General features: G+C 43.7%; 1 protein-coding gene across 3 annotated transcripts; it reads left to right on the forward strand.

Moving 5' to 3' along the window:
• Positions 1-227: 227 nt before the first annotated feature.
• ypel1 (yippee-like 1) lies at positions 228-19,394 on the forward strand. 3 transcript variants are annotated; one of them, XM_012815991.3, is made up of 5 exons: positions 228-1,025; positions 4,652-4,936; positions 10,784-10,827; positions 11,736-11,844; positions 15,476-19,394. In XM_012815991.3, exons 2-5 carry the CDS (start codon positions 4,820-4,822, stop codon positions 15,563-15,565), a joined length of 360 nt encoding a protein of 119 aa, XP_012671445.1. In that variant the 5' UTR covers positions 228-1,025; positions 4,652-4,819; the 3' UTR covers positions 15,566-19,394. The 3 variants fall into 3 exon arrangements, with proteins under 3 accessions (XP_012671445.1, XP_031426155.1, XP_031426156.1); XM_031570295.2 differs by lacking the exon at positions 228-1,025 and adding an exon at positions 1,059-2,479; XM_031570296.2 differs by lacking the exon at positions 228-1,025 and adding an exon at positions 1,059-2,441.
• The last annotated feature ends 1,054 nt before the right edge of the window (positions 19,395-20,448 follow it).

Raw genomic sequence — 20,448 nt, forward strand, 5'->3', positions numbered from 1 at the left:
TAGACAAACGCAAAACATCATGCGCAATCGTGTTACGCTAAAAGCTATGCCACACAGGCTGATGCTTCGATTTGCGATTTATTTATGGCGCGCGCGAGGGAGAATTGGCACGTGTTACTGACGTGACCGCGCAAAACCAAAAACAAGCGACGTTGTTGTGCGCGTGGTCGTGGATCGAGCAGATGGAAGTGATTGGCCAGTCACGATTCAGGCTGGCTTTGCTTTACCAAGATTGGTTGGTGGAGGATAGTCTGTCTTTAATTGGTTTCTATACTGTAGAGGGAAATGTCGTCAATATCTGCTTACATTTTCGTACTGCGTTCGATGATGTTTGTGGCCACAGTGTCAAAACAAAAGGAAGCTTATGCAGCGCTTGCAAGCCACACGAAACCCTGCAGTGTCAGTTGAGAACTTTATAGCATATCCACTAAATAGAGCTGTTTCCACCTATGACGCTTTCAAGTTCATTTTGCTCCTAGGTGCCCCGTTTATCCTTTTCTTTTCTTTTGTGCAAGTCGATCGGTTGCAATTCAGATGACATTTCTTAACGGAGAACATAATTGCTCTTTACGTGGCCTATACCATGTATAACTCAAATGGTGTTTGAAGGGAACCAAGAAGTTTTGTTCTGCGTAGGTTTCAACCAGAGGAAATTAATTGAGTTAAGAGATATTTCGTCTCTTAGTATTTGGACACTTTTCTTGGGACTACGGGGATAACTGACTTACTCGTTGCGCAGTTTGATAATTCAAGTAAACGGAAAATCTCATTTTGAATGTAGCCTCGTTTGTTTGGCGAGCGCTCAGCTAACAAGCTAGATACTCCCTCACTGTCGCCTTTGGAACCCTGAAGAGACAACCATCTCATTCAATAAAGCGGAATCAATTCAGAAGAATGAATATAGCACAATGAGGAGCGTCTCTCAAGAATCGTCGTAGCCTGCCACAGTCGTGGTGGACACACTGCTTGTGAATGAGAGAGAACATCACCGTGGAGAAGATATTTTCTCCACTTCCACCTGAAAGGTAAGATATTCTTTCCCATGTATCTCACAAATAATAGTTGAGTGTTACGGCGCCCTATTACCTAATGCATGGTTGGCTACTAAATTGAGATTGCGTCTTGGTGTAGCCTAACGCATTGCATAGCTGTATTTTTCGGACTGAATAAGCAACTGATAATGTTTCATCACAACTCTGAATGCAGTAGAATATATGCTTTCCATAAGCAAGTATCCTAAAGGTCACATTGACATGTTTCTGAACGGCATGCCTCTGGATGTAGTCTATTATTGGTAGGGTGGCAATGGCCGGTAGACAAATGAGCTCATAAACTGTACCGTTTCAAAAATTACATTTTAAAAGTGGATTATTGTTCACTGCAGAATAAAAAAAAATGGATAGGGCACCGCCTTCTACGATTCAAATGTATGGCAGTTTATTAGCTAATAAGGGGGTTGCAAAATGAAAACATATGACATCATCAGGCTCCTTGCCATGGCGAGACACGCTTCCTCTTTTGCCCAAACCACTTATGGCCACCCTCAATTCACAAAGACGGTTAATCTAAATAATTACTGTATTGAAAAAACATATCATACTATCCGTGTGAATATGGTACTGATAGTAACGTCAGTGCATGTCGCTGATAAGCTATAATTGTAGGCAACATCACGATTCTCTACAATGGAAGATATTGAGAGAAAAAATCTGCAGAGCGGCTTACGTGACCGGTGTTTATTTTAGGAGCCCAACTCATTATTTATAAGGCATAGCAGATGACGCATAAACTAGGGGAAGCTATGCAACGCGTTTATCCTTTTGTTTCAGAAGTCCAAACTGAACGTTTGAAGCAAACTAGGCTTTCAAACGGATCGATAATAATATACTGAATTTACTTATGCTATAGTAGTCCGTTCAATGTGGGCGGTTCGACTATGTATTCACCATAAAAACAATTGATGAGCTAATTGACTGACGTTAGGCCTACTGATTTGTCTATCTAACACGTATTTATTTTGGTGTCACTATGGCAAAGAATATTTCACTTTTCAAGTAACTCTGTCTTATACGTTCAATTATTGTTTATTAACTTTTTAGTGAACATTGTTAGTATTTATTTACACATCCGGGAGTGTGTCGACCTATACTGTAGTCCCTCCTTCTTAGCTTGAGTATTGGGAGGCGGTGCTGTCAGTCACTTCACTGGTCCGTCCTTCTAGTGACGTTCTCATCCCAAAGCAGTCAGGCTAGTCCATCACGCACACAAAGACTACAACAAAGACGAAAGAAATGCACACCATAGCTGATACACAAGACTGTCAGCTAAAATCTATTCATGTTTTTTTCGGACAGTTTCTATAATTTGACAAGTTAGAGGGGTGACACCATCTTCGTTGTGCCATGAAAACTACTGATATCAACTAGGCTACATCGAAAGACGTATGTGATAGGCTTCGTTCTGAGATCAAATTCAGGTGGTGAGTGTTGATCCACTACGAATGCATGACTAGAAGTTAGTGTTAAATTGAAAATGTTCATAGGGAGTAGACTAGATTGACACCATTCGCACTCTATTGATGTCTCACGTCGAAAAAGTTACATAGGGTAAGGTATTGACTTGATGTATTGGTCTAGTTCATTTTAGAAAGTAAAGCCTGCATTTATCAAATTGAATCCAGTGCCATACATACAGCATAGTCAAACTAAGTGACAGTTCATTAATTCACTGGATTGAGACAGTGGAAATTACAACTAAGATTACCTTCAAGTAAAGTGAAAATGCAAGAATGGAATAGTATTCATCCAGGCTGTTGCCTACACATCGTTTCACGGTTGACTAGGATTGGCACAGCACGTTGTTGCAATATTATAAATTGTTACTCAACTGAACAAAGAAAAGCGCTGGTTTTGTTACCCATTGTTTTGAACATGCATTAGCCTGCGTGCGGTGGTGGTGCTGCTATGCGAGGCTCTCAGATGCATATCACCACATGCTTCGCTTTGTTGTGACTCGAAGAGCTGCAGACAATTGATTTGTGCCTGGCAGCAAAATGACAATAAGCAGCCGTTTTAGGGATTTGTATAGGTTGGCAGCTCAACCACGTGTAACATTTTAATATGTTTAACTTTGAATCCTGTGTAAAAAGCAAATAAAAAGATTTATTCCGTGTTTATGGTACTTTTTCCAAATGTGTTGCCCGTTTCATTTCTCCTTATGTCATTGGGTTAGATTATTTCCTGTCAGCGTTCTTGCGAAACAGGATTTATAATCTGCACTATTCCCTTCAATTTACCCGTAATCCGACAGTTGCACTCCTCAGATTTGCTCAAGATTAGCTTTATCCTTGTGCCACGCTTCCTGTTGGCTTAGATCGATCCCAGGTTAATGCGCACGTTTGGCGTCCTTTGTTCAGCGACACATGGCAGGAATAGACTTTAGCCTCAACAGTCTTAAATAAGCGATGGACTGTAAAGTTTACACAGCTAACCGATTCACGATAAGAGAACGCGTTTACAACAGCCACTGACATTTTGCGTCTGAGCTTTTGTGTTCCACTTCTTAGTGGCATGCACAGTTAAGCTAACGTTAAATGCACACAGTGAATTTGGCAAAAAACTGTTTGTAAATAATTGCCAAATTAAATGCTGTATGCTCATGCGTGCTATAAACGGCGTAGAAGTAGTCAGTCTTCTTTGTCTTACACAAATATTAACTTCTGCTATTAGACTACGTGGGCGATATCTGCGTTGTTTTGAATTGGTAGTGGATCTGGTTTATTAACTGGAAATGCTGTTGGTAACTCATTGAGATGGCAGTTATGGTCAGCATTTTGAACCGTCGAGATAGAGCAGCTATATAACAATGCGAGAGCTAATGAAACGCAACAAATGCTAGTGGTGTCCTCACTTTTACATGGCTGTTTCTGTTTCCCTTTCTAGAGATAATCCGAGAGTGGATATACGATTTCGGTTAAATATGTTGAAGACTCAACTCGGGAATCATGAAACAGACCTGTGCATATTGTCGAAATTGAAAAGAGGGAACTGTCTACTGAAGCTTCTCGTCAACCTTGTGTTTTCTTGCACTCTCACGTGCACCCGCAATTCTGAGTTCGCGAGTCGAGCTGTTAGCTTCCTGTTCTGCTGCGGAAGTTAGTTTCTGTAACTCACAACGTGCTCAGTCCTTTAGGCACTTCAATAACATCACTAATAAACGTTTTGTCACAAGTACCTTGTGCGAGATTACAAGCAGTATGCCCAGTATGCAACAACATTGCACAAGACATAAACACATTTGACACAGTGCAGTCGAAACTTGAATTAAGCCATTTTTTTTAGTTTAAAAAGTGAGAGTGGGATAAATGTTTTTTTGGGCTGAAGATATGTTAATTGATTATTAGTATTGACTGATGGGAGGGAAATATAAACTAAACAATTTTATATTTAAGAGACATTATCTTGAGGTGACATAAATGTAGGCCTAATTTGGGATTAGTTGATTACTAAAAGTAGGGAGTGGTACTGGTACATAATGGTGTAGGCTTCACCTGACCCCTTGATTCGACTGATTAGGGGCAGAAAAGGGTGCAGTTTAATCCAACAAAATGTGCCACCTAACTAGTTGCACCCTTGTGTCTTCTCTCCTCCAGGTTGCAATTTCTCCTGTGGTGTTTGTGTGGAACGTGCCACACACCCACTCCAGAACAACGACGGCTTTTGCTTGCATCTTCCAGTGTTTCTTCTGTCAGCAAGTCCAGCAAAGCTGCAACTCATCCAGCGCCAGTCCTGAACCAAACGAGGAGCCACACGAGAGTGAGATGGTGAAGATGACCAAGTCCAAGACGTTTCAGGCATACCTGCCCAACTGTCACCGGACATACAGCTGCATCCACTGCAGAGCTCACTTAGCCAACCACGATGAGCTCATCTCAAAAGTAAGCAAAACACTCACTCTCTCTCACACACACACACACACACACACACACACACACACACACAAATACACAACTGAGATGCTCTCTCCTACCTTTGCTAATTCTCACATTTAAAAAAATATATATTTTGCATGTTGATTTTGAATTTGTAGTTATTAAGTAGGTGTTTTATCCCTGGTGAGATAAAGGATAATACAGTATGTATCAAATTAGCACCTGTGCTTCTTGGGTCTAGAAACCAGGACCTTGTCTCACAGAACTAGATTAAATAATCTCAAGCTTCGAAAGTCACAAGACAGAAAAAAACATAACCATGGTTAACCTCAAACTTCCTTGTTCTGTGCTCAGTTAAAAACAAAACTAGAATCAAGCACATTGCACTCGTCACTCAGCACAGTCATTTACTCAACATGTGCAATACAAACACACTGCCATGTCTTGTATTGTGAAATGTATGGCACTAATGTCTTGTTTGCCATTTTTATATAACTACAACCTGATGCAGGTGTTAGGTAATCATTAGCCCAGTTTGCATTGTTAACTGACAAACAAAGTTTTTTTTAAAACCTCTTGTCATGTAAAACTGGTTTCCCTCATTTGAAGGTGCTTGATTGACTCAGCCTCTAAGGAGATCTCTCTGCTCACCTGATAATATGGTGGATTGGTCCTGGCAGTTGGACTGCTAACAGCTTCTAGGGAACTATGTGCATTGGCAGAAGCATACCACAGAACATGCTGTCAATCACGTTTGTGTGACGTGTTTTCAGCGTTCTCTTTTATTGTGTTGTGGCATGCTGTTTTGCGTGCTTCCTAAAAGTCAGGGAACAGAATGCTGTAAGACAAGTCCAAATGATTAATTCTTGCCTGCTCTGCTGGGTAATCTAGCATTTGCATGGTGCTCACATTTCCCATGCCAGATTACTAACCCTGAGGATCCACGTAAACTTAACCACAAAGTTTGTTAGAGAAACTGTGCCGAAGATCTACCCCAAAAGCTGAAAAACAGACTTTCCAACAACACACTCTGTTTTCCAAATAATAGGTCTGCTTGTATTATGGAGTTTTTGGCCGAATAGACTGTTGTGCTATGAAGGAGGAACAACTAATGTAACCTGGGGGAGTCTTGCAATTAAGCCAAACCAGGAAATGCATACGAGGAAGTCATTTTCATGTCATGGTTTACTGAACCAGTGCCTCAGGGTGACGCAAATAACTGTAATGGCCGGTGGAATGCCTGAGAATAATTCTTGCGTTGGGCAGCAGTATTTTGCCACTGTACCCCAGTAGAGGATGACCCTGCACCAGGGTACAAACGTCGCCATCCCATTTGAAAAGGTATGGGGATGGTCTTGCCATTAGACAGAGAGACTTTTGGCAAAGCTATTGGGAAGTCTGGACAACCCTAGGCATGACTTTGGTCTCAGGACTTGTGCTTTGTGGCTGTGTTGCGGCTTGACCAAAAAGCCGATTATATCACTGGTTAAGGAAATGGCAAAAGTCCCTCTCGCCTTTTGCAGAAGGCTGTCCTGCTTAATTGTAATTAACAAAAATTAAGATTCATTAAGTAATTCAAGCAACTTACTGTAAACAAATAGCAACTGACAGCGAAAGTTTAATCCTCATTGCAAACCAGCCTGTTTTTTTTTTTTGCCTGTCATTGATGTTGATTGGGTCAGTTTCCTAAAGCTTTGTAGGCCAGGATTAGCATAGCAGGACTGATCCTCGTTGGTTGTCAGTCGTAGGAGGTGTGGATGTAAGTGGTTGCACAAGGTAAATCCTATTGTCCCATCAGGAGTGATTGCTTATAGTGGATCTGTAAACGTCACAGTCCTCTCAGCTGGCGCCTGTGAATACGAGCAACCCTGCTTTGTTAGAAGCTTCTAGATTACCAACTAGGCATCTGAAGGCGGGTTACTGTGACATGGCCTCATTTAAGTAGTGAAGTTTCTTTGATGTTGAGCAAGGTGGGCCACACTGTGAATACGTGTTCTTAGAAGACTTGGCCCCTAAGTGTAGGAAAAGGGACAATCCAATGGCGAGTGCCAGCCTCTGCTGAACATAGACGTGAGGTTTCACAATTCTTTCACTGTGATGTCAGCGTCTGCCAAAAAATTGGAGAGGCATAGAAAGGGGATTAGCAATTCAGCATTGGCTTAAGAAATGCGTGTCTCCCATGCTGGCCTCTTGGAGCGGCATCAAACGCTCGCCATGGCAGAGTGTGTGCACGCGCTTTTATTTTTGAGCTGCTGATCAGAGGCTGCAATGCAGCAAGTCATCTTCAGGTAACGGCAAGTCACAGTCACACACTCCAGACAGCTATGTGACTTTCACCTCACTTATGCGGATCTTCCACCAGTTAGCCTTGGCGTTATCTCTGAAGTCAGACACTCATTGCGCAAGCCTTTCCTAAGAAGCCCATCCCTCATGGCTGAGTGTTGCTAAACATGTTTGTTATTGTGTATGCCATGATGCCATCTTTGTTTTGATGAAAACTGTTCAACTCTGACAAGGGAATAATCTTGACATCAGCGATCAGCTCCCAAACACCACATGAATGAAGATTCTGAATCCATTTGAAGGAATATAGCCCTTTTTTATGCCAGGTGGAATGTTTGGTAAAGGAATGCTTTGCTTGGGTGAACGTAAGAACTTTGGCTAAATATTACCTCCCCCTGAGTTTTCCCAGAGGGTGTGTAGACCGGGAGGAGAGGATGACGAATATGTCCTACAATCTCCTCATGGCTTTGTTTCCTGAAAGTCCATTTCTCAAAAACAACTCAATTCGGAGTAAGCACTGTTAGTCACTGAGGAAGTTTTAACCTCATCAACCTATCTCCAAAAGCAACTAAATATATACAATGAAAAAAAAAAAGTCAGCTGGATAAAGTCCCAGACTGGTACAAGCTGAGTTCAGTTGCATCGGAGCAATTACGTCAATTACAGCTAATTGTGTCGACAATTACAGCACAAAACAACAGTGCTGTTCCTGCAGTCTGTGCTTGTGAGGCAGTGCAATCAAATCAGCTAGTTTGAGGAGAAGTCATTACAATCATTGCCTGTTTATTCTACTTAGATAGCGATTGTCCATATGCAGTGTTTTGGTATCAGAGGGGGTCTGACCAGCAGTGGCTTTTGAAATATTACCCAAGATGACTAACTGGCATCCTGTCTATGGGCAGGGTAATCATGAACTCCTCTGCCCTGAATTGCAAGACCGTCTAGAAAAAGGATGACTGGGTGCCATGAAGGTCTTAAATCTGTATTGCCAATGGGCTTCTGGCGCGCCAGTGTTCGACGCAACACACTTTCAAAACATTTCCATGGAACTGAACTCAAATGTAGGGTAGCCAGCGGGTAAATATGAGTCACATATCCTTTCAAACATCCCATTGGCCAAGCCACCGGAAACAAAGACTACACCTAGCTGATTGCTGTATTAAGCCAATTCAAACCAAGCGCATGTATGGTCAACCTCTAGAGCTATGACACACAGTACATTTGTCCCCTACCCTCTTTAATTATGAATACTTTAATCTTTCCGAGGTCCTCGGTATAATTGAATATTCGGATGATTGCTGGGAATCTTACATTATTAGATTTTTTTCTTCACCTTTAGTATGCTGTCAGATTGACTAATGTACTTGGCAAAAGACCTGGTAGTGTTAGACGTAGTGTGTCCTCCCTGATTTTCCCCCGTGTCAATCGCTGCATCTACAGTAAATGGCACACTTTCCTTTGGCCAGTTGTTAACACAATTGTGTCAGGGAGGTTGTCCATAAAATCCAACAGTGTGACGCACCTCCCCTAAGTACCCCTCCCCCTCATCCTCCTCCTGCCTCTGTCTCTTGGCTGGGCTAAAATAGGCAGCAGAGGCTGAGGTCGCAAATGGGATTCGTTCAGCACACAGCAAACAGGACGTCGTCCCCTGGCGCTGGCATCTTTATGAAGGTTCTATATTTCTCATGTTTGTTTAACCGTCTCCCGGCACTGCTGATAGGCTGCCGTGGCCGGGCCGTCTGTGCTTGTGCTGGGTCGCCCCCGGCAGGCTCCTCTGAGGCCAGCAGCAGCAGAGTCTGTGGAGCAGCTGGTGGCTGTATTAGCCTGCATTAGACCCGATGCCTCAAGGGGACTTTAGCCATGGAAAAAGAAAAGCCGATTGGTCGCTGTCTGTCCCGCTCCTCTTGACCGAGGATGACAGACGTCCACAGGAGGCTGACTGGCCAGTGACTACACAAAAACAACAACAACAACAGCAGCAACAACAACAACAACCCACATAGGCACACATAGCAACAACACACACACACACACATAAATACATACACACACATTGCCATTGCATTAATGAAGACAGATCCCCCCACCACCACGACCCACACACACACTTTTTTATGTGTGTGTATGCAAGTGTACCACTTATTCTGAGTTAACTTGCCCATGTTTGTCACTAAACCATGTACTTGTAAAACCCCCAGGTATCTCTGCGTGTTCAGGATTACACCTGAAATACCTTCTCACCAACACCCGTTTTCAGATGAACAGAATCAGATTTGTACTTTACACCTCCAGGTACTTCTGAATCAGGACATACTGTAGCCAGTGACATCTGTACTAATGAATAATGAGATAGTTTGCACTCACTTACTGTAGTTCATACAGAAACAGCACGGACTGCATTCCTATTATAGAGGGCCTGGAGGCTGTTCTGTGAACACTGCAGTGGCAGCCATGACTAAAGCCACAGTTTATGATGACTGTGGGAACAGCTGACACTTGTAGTGGTAGTTGCACGTTCAGTGACTGCCAAACATGGGAAGCCTTGTGACGCTTTCACGCTGTATGAAAAGCAGATGAATCCAAGTGCCTCGTAAAACTCACATTGTACAGGATCACTTGAAAAGTCCCCACAAACTTTCTGGTTTCACTTGAGGCAATATATTTCATCAACTATGCTAGTCAGAGTGGTTGACTAATCTGCTAGTCAGTATGGCTCACCGATATATTAGTCTAGTCAGAGTGGTTCACCAAAATGCTATTCAGGATGGCTCAGCAATGAGCTAGTCAGGATGGTTCAGCAATGAGCTAGTTTTGAGGAAATGGTCTGCTGAACTGTAAATATAGGAGGTTGACTGAAATGGCCTCTGTTGTCTGGCACAAGCTACAAAGTGGCAAACTCCTCTGACCTACCTGATCCATCTTGAGACACTGTGGGGTTTGGGGAAACAAGGCTAATGCTATCAGCCTGCTCTTTTTAAAGTCACTAGCTACAGCGCTAGACAGCGCATGGTTCTTTTGTGCTTTCATTAGAACTGTTTCCTCAGATCTCAGTTCATTAGAACTGTTTCCAGGTAACAAAAACTCTCTAAGAAACATAAAACACACACACACACACACCTTGGCCTGAAACCAGAGACTCTCAGCTTTGAGCAGTGGTTCCCAAACTTTGCATGGCAGACCCCCATTTGACAAAGATCGAGGTGCTCATTTATTGTATCACGGGTTTTTAATAAAAAAATGAATAGATAAATAAATAAATAAAAATATCAGAGGCTCATCAGCTGTTGCATAGCTTTTCTTAAACATTATTTGAGAACAACTGGCTCAGAGGGACTTTCCAGCTGTACCACTACTTGCCTCTGCCCCCCCCCCCCCCCCCCCCCCCCCCCCATAGGTTCATGCTTGTGTGTGAAAGAAGTGAACAAGTAGGGGAGTGTACATGTGAGCATTCCTCTGAGGATCCGTGCTTTCTCATGCACGTGGCCATCTTGCAGGATTGTTGCCAACCTTTGTGCACATGTGTCTATATGATCACTCACCCCCTCCCCTCTCTCTCTCTCCCCTCTGCAGTCATTCCAAGGCAGTCAGGGACGAGCCTACCTCTTCAACTCTGTGTGAGTATTTTACGGTGCCCATGGTTTTTAACATCATACAATTGCCATTTCAGAATAAGACTGTTTTTGTTATTACCAAGACAAGTTGTTCCAAGCAGACATCTGGGCTTGCCACAACACTCATTCACAAACACAGTCAACACAAACACAAATGGCAAGCTCTCCTCTGCAGCTGCTCCTTGTATATGTGTTTACATGCCTAAAGTTAGCTCAAGCCAAGGACAAAGTTGTCAAAGCAGCTCCCAGTACTCATAGAGTACATCCCATTGTATGCAAGTCACTAATCCCCATCCAGATTGAATTGGCATCAGTGGTTCAGCTGCCCATCAATTACCCCTGGCATCCAAAGTGATTATTTTTATTTTTTTACATCAGTGATGTGACAGTGACGTAGTCACGCTGCAGCAGCTGACAGTCCTAACGGACCATGAAGTGCCAGCATGACACAGTGTGCAATCATGGCCATCACTCCAACACACTCACAAATGTTCCTCCCACACCAACAGTAAAACCATGAAAAGCTGCTCATCAAGCCACCAAGAGCCACATGGGGTCTTAGCGAAAGGCTGTCAACAATACTTAGCTGACTTACATTGGCGTTTTTATGGATGGCGTGTCAGAGTGTCACATTCCATTTGCGTGTAGTCATGCAAGCCTTAAGTTCAGCGCGTCTCGCGGGAACAGAGAAAGTGGGGTTTTTTTTTCTTTTTTTTTTTGCCAGTGCATGCATTTCTTTAACGCTGAACTCCACTGCACCTGCAGTCATTGTTTGCAGCTAACTGGAGCCTGACTGGTCCAGGGTCAGTGCACGGCGGCACGTGTGCAGTGCTTTTGTGTTTACAGTTGGCGGTTCGGTCGGCACTGTGGTGTTTACAGATGGCCCTCTCCTTCTGATCTGTCTCCTGCAGAGTGAACGTGGGCTGCGGGCCTGCCGAGGAGCGGGTCCTTCTTACAGGTTTACACGCCGTAGCAGACATCTACTGTGAAAACTGCAAAACCACTCTGGGCTGGAAATACGTAAGTAGACACACCTGTCACGCTCATAACATAACACAACACACCAAATTATAACATAACATATTACTGTTTTGCCCCGGTAAATCAAACCGTTCTGATGTTAAAAAGGTTTCACTGTCAAACATTTGGATGCTTTGTTAGAATGAGTTTACTCATGGTGACAGTAAGTAGACCAAGACCAGCATTTGGATTGGTCATTGTACCAGTCTCCAGTGTTTATAACCAGCATATGAGCATAGAGGAGCAGCTGGAGAGGAGCCAGTGATTGGAGACAGTGATAGGAGCCAGTGAGAGGAGGCAGTGATTGGAGGCAGTGAGAGGAGCCAGTGAGAGGAGGCAGTGATTGGAGGCAGTGAGAGGAGGCAGTCATAGGAGGCAGTGAGAGGAGGCAGTCATAGGAGGCAGTGAGAGGAGGCAGTCATAGGAGGCAGTGAGAGGAGGCAGTGTTATCACCCTTTCAGCATCTGAGCTGGTATGCAGGAGTGATTTTGACTTGTGCCATGGTTCCAGTGGCATAATAAATATTGGGGCAGCTTTTATCCTAACACCGAACCAGTAAGGCCAGTTATGAGGCCAGCCCTGACTAACAATATTACTGACCAAGCCATGCCCTGTTAGCCAATAGCTATTTGGCCAGAACATGTGAATAGACTTTTTTTTATAACGTTTTTAGCAATAGGGAAGCTATTTGACTAACACATCAATTAGGCTCCTCACTGTACCAATGCTTGTGATCGGATCTAAGCCTTTATACAGTGGGGCAAATAAGTATTTGACCCCCTGCCGATTTCGCAAGTTTGCCCACTTGCAAAGAAATGTGTGATCTATAATTGTAATGGTAGGTCTATGTTAACAGTGAGAGACAGAATATCAACAAAAACATCCAGAAAACTGCATTTTATAACAGTTATGAATTGATTTGCATTTGATCGATCGCGGGAAATAAGTATTTGATCCCCTACCAAACAGCAAGAGTTCTGGCTCCCACAGACCAGTTATGTGCCCCCAAGGTACACAGATTAGTCCTCATTAGGCCTAACAAGGTACACCTGATCTCAACTGGTGACATGTATAAAAGAAACCTGTCCAAAGAATCATACTTCACACCTTCAACCTCACCACCATGGGCAAGCACCAAAGAGTTGTCCAAGGACGTCAGAGTTAAGATGGTAGACCTGCACAAGGCTGGAATGGGCTACAAAACCATCGGCAAGCAGCTTGGTGAGAAGCAGACAACTGTTTGGTGTGATTATTCGCAAATGGAAGCAACACCAAACAACTGTCAATGGCCCTCGGTCTGGGGCTCCACGCAAGATCTCGCCTCGTGCAGTATCGGTGATCATCCGAAAGGTGCGGGATAACCCCAGAACTACACGGGGGGAGCTTGTGAATGATCTCAAGGCAGCTGGGACCACGGTCACCATGCAAACCATTGGCAACACACTATGCCGTAATGGTTTGAAGTCCTGCAGTGCTCGCAAGGTCCCCCTGCACAAGAAGGCACATGTACAGGGCCCTCTGAAGTTTGCCAATAAACACTTGAATGATTCTAAGGAGGATTGGGAGAACGTGATGTGGTCAGATGAGACCAAAATCGAGCTCTTTGGCATCAACTCGACTCGCCGCGTTTGGAGGGGGACGAATGCTGAATATGACCCCAAGAACACCATCCCCACCGTCAAGCATGGGGGTGGAAATATTATTCTTTGGGGCTGTTTCTCTGCCAAGGGTACAGGACGACTCCACCGCATCGAGGGGACTACAGTGGAATCTTGGGCGAGAACCTCCTTCCCTCAGCCAGGACATTGAAAATGCGTCCTTAGGGATTTGGAGAGGATCTGCAAATAGGAGTGGACCAAAATCCCTCCTGGTGACCAACTCCAAGAAACGTCTGACGCCTTGCCAACAACGGTTACTCCACCAAGTACTAAGTCATGTTTTGCTAGGGGATCACATACTTATTTCCCACGATCAAATGCAAATCAATTCATAAAATGCAGTTTTCTGGATGTTTTTGTTGATATTCTGTCTCTCACTGTTAAAATAGACCTACCATTACAATTATTGATCATGCATTTCTTTGCAAGTGGGCAAACTTGCGAAATCGTCAGTAGAAGCCTTTGGGCCTTCTGTGGTATGGTCACCAGGGTTTGGACTGATAATGCTGTGTGTATTGTTGTGTGCGTGACGGTGGTGTTTGGACTGCTAGTGCTGTGTGTATTGTTGGGTGCGTGACGGTGGTGTTTGGACTGCTAGTGCTGTGTGTATTGTTGTGGGCGTGACGGTGGTGTTTGGACTGTTAGCGCTGTGTGTATTGTTGTGGGCATGACGGTGGTGTTTGGACTGTTAGCGCTGTGTGTATTGTTGTGGGCGTGACGGTGGTGTTTGGACTGCTAGTGCTGTGTGTATTGTTGTGGGCGTGACGGTGGTGTTTGGACTGCTAGTGCTGTGTGTATTGTTGTGGGCGTGACGGTGGTGTTTGGACTGTTAGCGCTGTGTGTATTGTTGTGGGCGTGACGGTGGTGTTTGGACTGTTAGCGCTGTGTGTATTGTTGTGGGCGTGACGGTGGTGTTTGGACTGTTGCTGCGGTTGCTGCCGTTTGCTCATCCTGACACCCTATCCCAGGGTTACTTATTTATGATGCAGCTATCTGGTTACTGAGCTGTGGTCAGGGCCACAGCAGCACTGTGCAGGGTCTTACGGTGGGATTTGCCTACAGAGAATGTATCATGGCAAAAAAAAGAGGCAGCTGCCTTTGAATGGCCTGGCTTATAATTTCACCTGTGATTACTGAGACTGGCGCGTGTTTGGGACGAACTTTATTATGGACGAATGCAACACATCTTTGCATCCAAAGTACATGCAGGAACCTCCTGCTCCCGGTCTTGTCTCTATTTGATATGACAGTACTTTGTGCCCACATCACTTTGTACCTTACTGCACATTTGGCACCGGCATCTCCTAACGGCTTTTTATAATTACCCCCAATGAGTAAAGCGAAAGTGCTTTTTCTTTGTAGCCGTGGAGATATGAAAGGCCATTTTAAAAGTTTGGTTTACTTTAATTTGTGCCTAGGGAGAGAGGAAGAGGAAGGGAAAGGACAGGACTGGATGAGTCATTCTGTTCCATCAGAGTAATTGCGGAGGGAGGCGTTGGTTCCAGGGTGCAGTCGGACCTGTTCCTCCCGAGACCTCCCTACTCGCAGCTGTGCTCTCTCATTCTCTCTGGTTTAAATGTCAGGTGTTTAGGTGGACTGTCTTATCAGGTAATTGAGAGGTGGCTATTGGACGAGGGACTTGAGTTTTGCCCACAGGGAAAGATTGTTCTCACAGTGCGCTTGGATCCCAATACAAGCAGTGCAGATGTAATTCATGAAACTCGCCAGTTTATGGTTATTAATTATTCAGTCCTTTTGGGAGGGCGGGGGGTAGGGGGGTATGTGGCTCTGAAATAACCCTGTTGTAGCTCAGTGCCTGTGCGGCAGTCAGATGTATAACTTTTCAAATGTGGCAATAACCATACAAGTGCCTGTTTATTGCGGTGTGTAAATCAGCTGATTTGGGGGCCGAGCGAGGAGCTGGGCGCATGGTGTTTAATTGCTGTGTTGTGTTTGGCCTCTGTCTTCCGCAGGAGCACGCTTTCGAGAGCAGTCAGAAGTACAAAGAGGGCAAGTTCATCATCGAGCTGGCACACATGATCAAGGACAATGGATGGGAGTGACCCCTCAGGATCTTCTCTTCTCCTGTTTTGTGACCTTTTTGGTGGGGGGCGGCCCTGCATCGGACTTCACAGGGCGACACACCATCACACCAAACCACCCACCCCCCCATCCCCTCCGCTCTCTCTCGCATCCCCTCTCTTGACAACACACACCCCGGCCTCTCCCCCACCCCCATCTTCCCTGGCCTCTGGCTTGTTTTGAAACTGCATAGCAAGGACATGGCAAGACAGACAGACAGAGAGTGAGCGAGAGACACAAGGGGACCTGACCGACCCCCCCCCCCCCTAGACCTCCAGTGTGGTCACAGAAACTTCGTTGATGATGATTTTGGTGACATCCATGCCCTCTCTCTGTGGTCCGTGGGTGGTCAGACACTCGTTCCTTTTCCTTGTTCTTCTCTTCCACAGGTTTGGTGTGCTTTAACTACATGTGTACTGCTAATGTGTGAAACAGGCAAACATTACTCAGAAGACTCTTCTTTGTTTTCATGAACTGGGGGCAAGGTGGTGTCATGTTATATTTTTTATTTTACATTTACATTTTTTTCGTTGTTGCTGTTTTCATTCATCTTTTCTTTGATGGCAGACTGATGTTACTGGTTAGCATTTCTCTCCTCCTGAGGCAGGTGTGTGGCCCGCCTCCTGCTCCTAAGCGTGCTTTCTCTTTGCGGTGTGATTTGGGGTGGGGTGGGGTCAGCTGGGATGGGGGTGGGGGGGTTGGAGTTAGGGGCTAGATTTGAATGGGAAGGCACGGAACATGGAACATTGGGAAGGGATGGAAAATGTAGCAGTTCTGAGCTAAGTTGTTTTCTTTTCTTTTCTTTTCCGTTTGATGATTTCTTTTGCAACAGGGAGATTGGCGGCATTGCAGTGGCATGACGTTTTCTGTTGATGACATCCCTGTGTTTATCTATTGTATTGTGATTGGTGCCCACCCCTTGTTTCTCTTCCTCTGATGACTTCACCGTGCTTCTCTGGGACCTTCCCATCCCTGGTACCAGGATGGCACCTCACGCTGTTGAGCATTGTTCGCAGTACCTGGTGCTTTGTTCAATTTTACATTTGTGTTTTTTTTGTTTTTTTTGTGGTATTGTGTGGCTGGTCCCAGTTTTTTTTTTTTTTTTTTTGCAGAACTAGATGTGGAAAAATAGGATTTAAAAAAAATATATATCAAAGCAAATTGAATGCACTGGGCAGTAGGGGAAACTTGTCAAGCCGTGAGTAGAGTGCCCACGTCACTCCAAACTGTTTTTGTTCCCACCCCAACCACGCCAAATGTGTCATGTAGTGTAGCCTAACTGTTACAGAACGTGAAGCAGAATAATCCTATCCACGCGTTATGTTCACCCGTATGCAGACGTGACGTACTCCCGCATACACGTGTGAACATCCTCATGCATACTGTGTATTTGTTTGCGCATTACATTATGGCATACTTGAATGCAGTTACTTTGTTTGCACTTTGCAGAGGCCTTGTTCATGAGTTTAGAGGCAAAAGTCTGTCTGTCTGTCTTCTATTGCCTTTTTCTCATTGATGATTGAATGATTGTATAAGATGCTTTGAATGCAGCGTAGGGCTGGATGATTGCAGGCATAATCATCTCCCTATAGCGACCTTCCTCTGTGTACCTCCTTCCTTTCTGAGCGTTATGTGACGGCAAAGTCAAAGAAGGACATTTGTTTTTGCTTTCCTGTTGCTCCAACGCAGTTTCTCTGAAGACACTAGCAGTTTTCTGATTCACCTCTATGTTCTGCACATAGATGCATGACTCGAAGCTAACCCCCCCTTCCCCCCACCCTCTTTGATGGATATGACATTATGTTTTTGCAATATGTTTTGCTGCTACTAGAGAGATGCAATCCCACATGCTTTCACTTTTGATCTTCTGCACTTTACCGCTGTCCGAGAGCATACGAATGGCTGTGTTGTCTCTAGATGTTTCCATGTCTTTGCCTCTAAGCAGCATGAATCATGTGCCTCTTCAAAAAGAAAAAAGAAAAAAAAAGTCCCTCTCCTCTGTTGTGCAGTGCATGACTCAATGAACCCAGCACATCTATGGTAGCCCACTTGGGCACAAAATGTATCTTGGGGAAAAAAAACAAGCTTCATTAAAACCTCACAGAACTATATCCAATTGAGAGACTATTGAATACAAATAGAATCATCTACTATTTTGTCATAAGTTTACCTGTCAAAGTTATGAGCGCTACTAAAGGGTTTTATTCCTCAGAGTTTAGTAGTAGTGGGACTTTAATGGAGAGAGAGAGGGGGGAGGGGGGGTGTTATACTCTCCTTCCATTTAAAGAGGGTGGGGTCGTTTTTCGTAGGCTTGTATTGAGAGTGAATCCAAGCAGATAGTTGAATAGTACGGTGGGGGGGACGGTGGTAATCAGCAGTGGATGCTTCTCGGTGTTCACTGCCCAGGTCAGTCAGGTCACGTGACCTTTTAATCAGTCAAAACAAAGACAATGCAAACATTATAGGTATAGTGGTATCCTACTTGAAAAAAAAAAAACTTACAGACAAGACATTGTCCCTGTTACAGTTTTTGTACATAAAGTAACATATTTAAGGTTTTATACATATTTCTACTGGGTTAGTTCCTTTTACTTCCCCGACTTGAAGCACTTTTGTTCACGTACCTCTGGCTTTATGTGTATGTTTGTGTGTGTGTGTGTGTATGTTTGTGTGTGTGTATGTCTGTGTGTGTGTGTGTGTGTTTTGTTACTTTCCCCTCAGTTTGATTTCCATTTTAATTTTTTTTGCTTTTCCTTATTTCCTTTCCTTATTTCATCTCCGTGTTTTATCTTGTTTTTTTTATTTCTGCTGTCACACTGAGTAGTCAGTGAGTGCTCTTGAAGCACTGTGGTGTATAGAAGCCTGGACTCTGGAGCATTTTTTACGAGGCGTTTTTCTTTGTGTGTGTGTGTGTGTGTGTGTGTTTGTTTTTCTTTTCTTAAGTTGTACCCTTTGGCGAAAGCCTAGTGGAAGTGAAGTCTGCTGGTCATGTTTTAGTGTTGTGGACTGAAGGGTGGGGTGAGCTGGATTCTCCTGCCGATTCCCAGGAGAACATCGACCAAGACCATTTCTCGCAAGCTTTCCCTAAAGACTGTAAACAAACAAACAAATACAAATGAAAAGAAACATTTGCTGAGGCCAGTGTCACTGTAAGTGCACACCAAATAATTTACTGTGCTCTACAGAGACTTAAAGGATGAACGAGTCCGTGCTCCTCAAATACATTCACTATCAAGAATCTCACACTGCTGGATACACTTGGAAAAACCAAAAAAAAAGAAAACATGCTGTGGCCTCTCGTTTACCAAGTGTGACATTCTGAATAGATGTATAAGGTTTTGAAATGTGTATTCTAAACAACTGTAGTTTTTCTTTTCCCACGGCAGCATCAGAAGGTGACGTTAGATCTTTGATGTTGGCTGCCAAAAGAGATTGTGTATCCCTAGCCATTTTTTGTGACACTGGCTTCAATCTTTTTTTTTTGTTTCAAAGAAATGTTAATCTATAGGATGTCGCTAAAGACATTAGTCTAAGGCATCATAGGTATGCAAAGGTAAAGATTGTAAGTTTGAAGAATAATTTTCTTAGGACTTAAAATATAAGGTCTAAAGCATGTGGTATTTATAATGGCTCTGTTAAGTCGTGCCTGTTTTTTTTTTTCTTCAAAAAGCAAAGAAATATGCTTTTTTTTTTTTTTTTTTTTTTTTACTTGATTACATTGCTTTGCATTCTGTCCTAGTAAAATGTCACGTTTGTTTGTTTTTCACTGTATTGTAAACTATCAGATATCACAATAAACCTTAAATGGCATTTTGTGCTGAGCTTTTGTCTCTTCCCTTCTTGGTATTCCCTCTCTCCTTAAACAATGTATCACACAGACGTTAGAGATTAGTTCAGTCTGATGCAATTTCTAAAATTACTCTGAAACTCTGAAATGTGATATGTCATCAAGCAAAAGCACTGAATGAATTTTTTTGCATTTTCCCAGAAGATTGTTATTTTCTGGATTTGAGGGCCTTCCTAAAGGAGCTTCTGGGTTGATGCAAGGAAAGAGTGAGGAGATGTGGGGTAAGAGAACACACAGTAAGGCTTGAAATATACTTCTATGACTCCCTTACTCCGTGGTCACGCAGTTGCCTCGATGGACTCGTTTTCATTTATGGTTCTCCGACAGTTGTGGGTGTCGTATTTGTACCTAAAAGTTGTTTGTTTAACTTTTTTTTTGCTTAGATTTTTTTAAAGTTACAGAGAAATAGACACTGCAATGTAAAAACCCCATTATTGTAACTGAAAAATACATCTGAGGGGATTTGCGAGGTGTCAGACAGCTATCTAATGTTGGCATACTACTACCCACAAGGTAAACCGCGATGTATTCATGGATTGACAGCATCGGATAGTTACAAAATTTGGGAGGTGCACGTCAGGCCATGGAGAGGTGCTCGGAGAGGGCTCTCCGTGTCTCCGAAAACGGATAACCATAAATCTGCCTTAAGGTTCGGTGGAGAGCTGTGCTAAAATGTGGTCGTAGACTTGAGAATTGGCTCTAAGAGCAGGTAGAGCAAGGAAAGAGATAAGCAGTTTTGTTGTGTGCAAAAAAACTAGTCTGGTCTCCAAAAACATTCTTGGCCGAAGACAAATGAATCCTGTAAACTGTTCAGAACTCTCTCGATTGGCAACAGCTCAGTATTTTTGATCAGTTCTAAAGATTAGGAGAGCTGCAGGCCAGTGGTGTTGATGTAGGGTACTTGAGGAATGTGCTGAGGTGGATGAACGTGAAGCTCAAGTAGTTTTATTTCAGCTCTGCCAATGAGCCAGATTTCAACCAGCAGTTGAAACGTCCTGGAACCAAGAACTGTCCTAA

Source organism: Clupea harengus, chromosome 7, assembly GCF_900700415.2.
Source record: "Clupea harengus chromosome 7, Ch_v2.0.2, whole genome shotgun sequence".
Lineage (NCBI taxonomy): Eukaryota > Metazoa > Chordata > Actinopteri > Clupeiformes > Clupeidae > Clupea > Clupea harengus.

What these genes read in the sequence shown, in the direction of transcription:
- ypel1 (XM_012815991.3), top strand. Translation starts at nt 4,820, where the DNA reads ATGGTGAAGATGACCAAGTCCAAGACGTTTCAGGCATACCTGCCCAAC. An exon ending in ACGATGAGCTCATCTCAAAA is followed by an intron (nt 4,937 to 10,783) that starts GTAAGCAAAACA and finishes TCCCCTCTGCAG; the next exon opens with TCATTCCAAGGCAGTCAGGG. An exon ending in CCACTCTGGGCTGGAAATAC is followed by an intron (nt 11,845 to 15,475) that starts GTAAGTAGACAC and finishes TGTCTTCCGCAG; the next exon opens with GAGCACGCTTTCGAGAGCAG.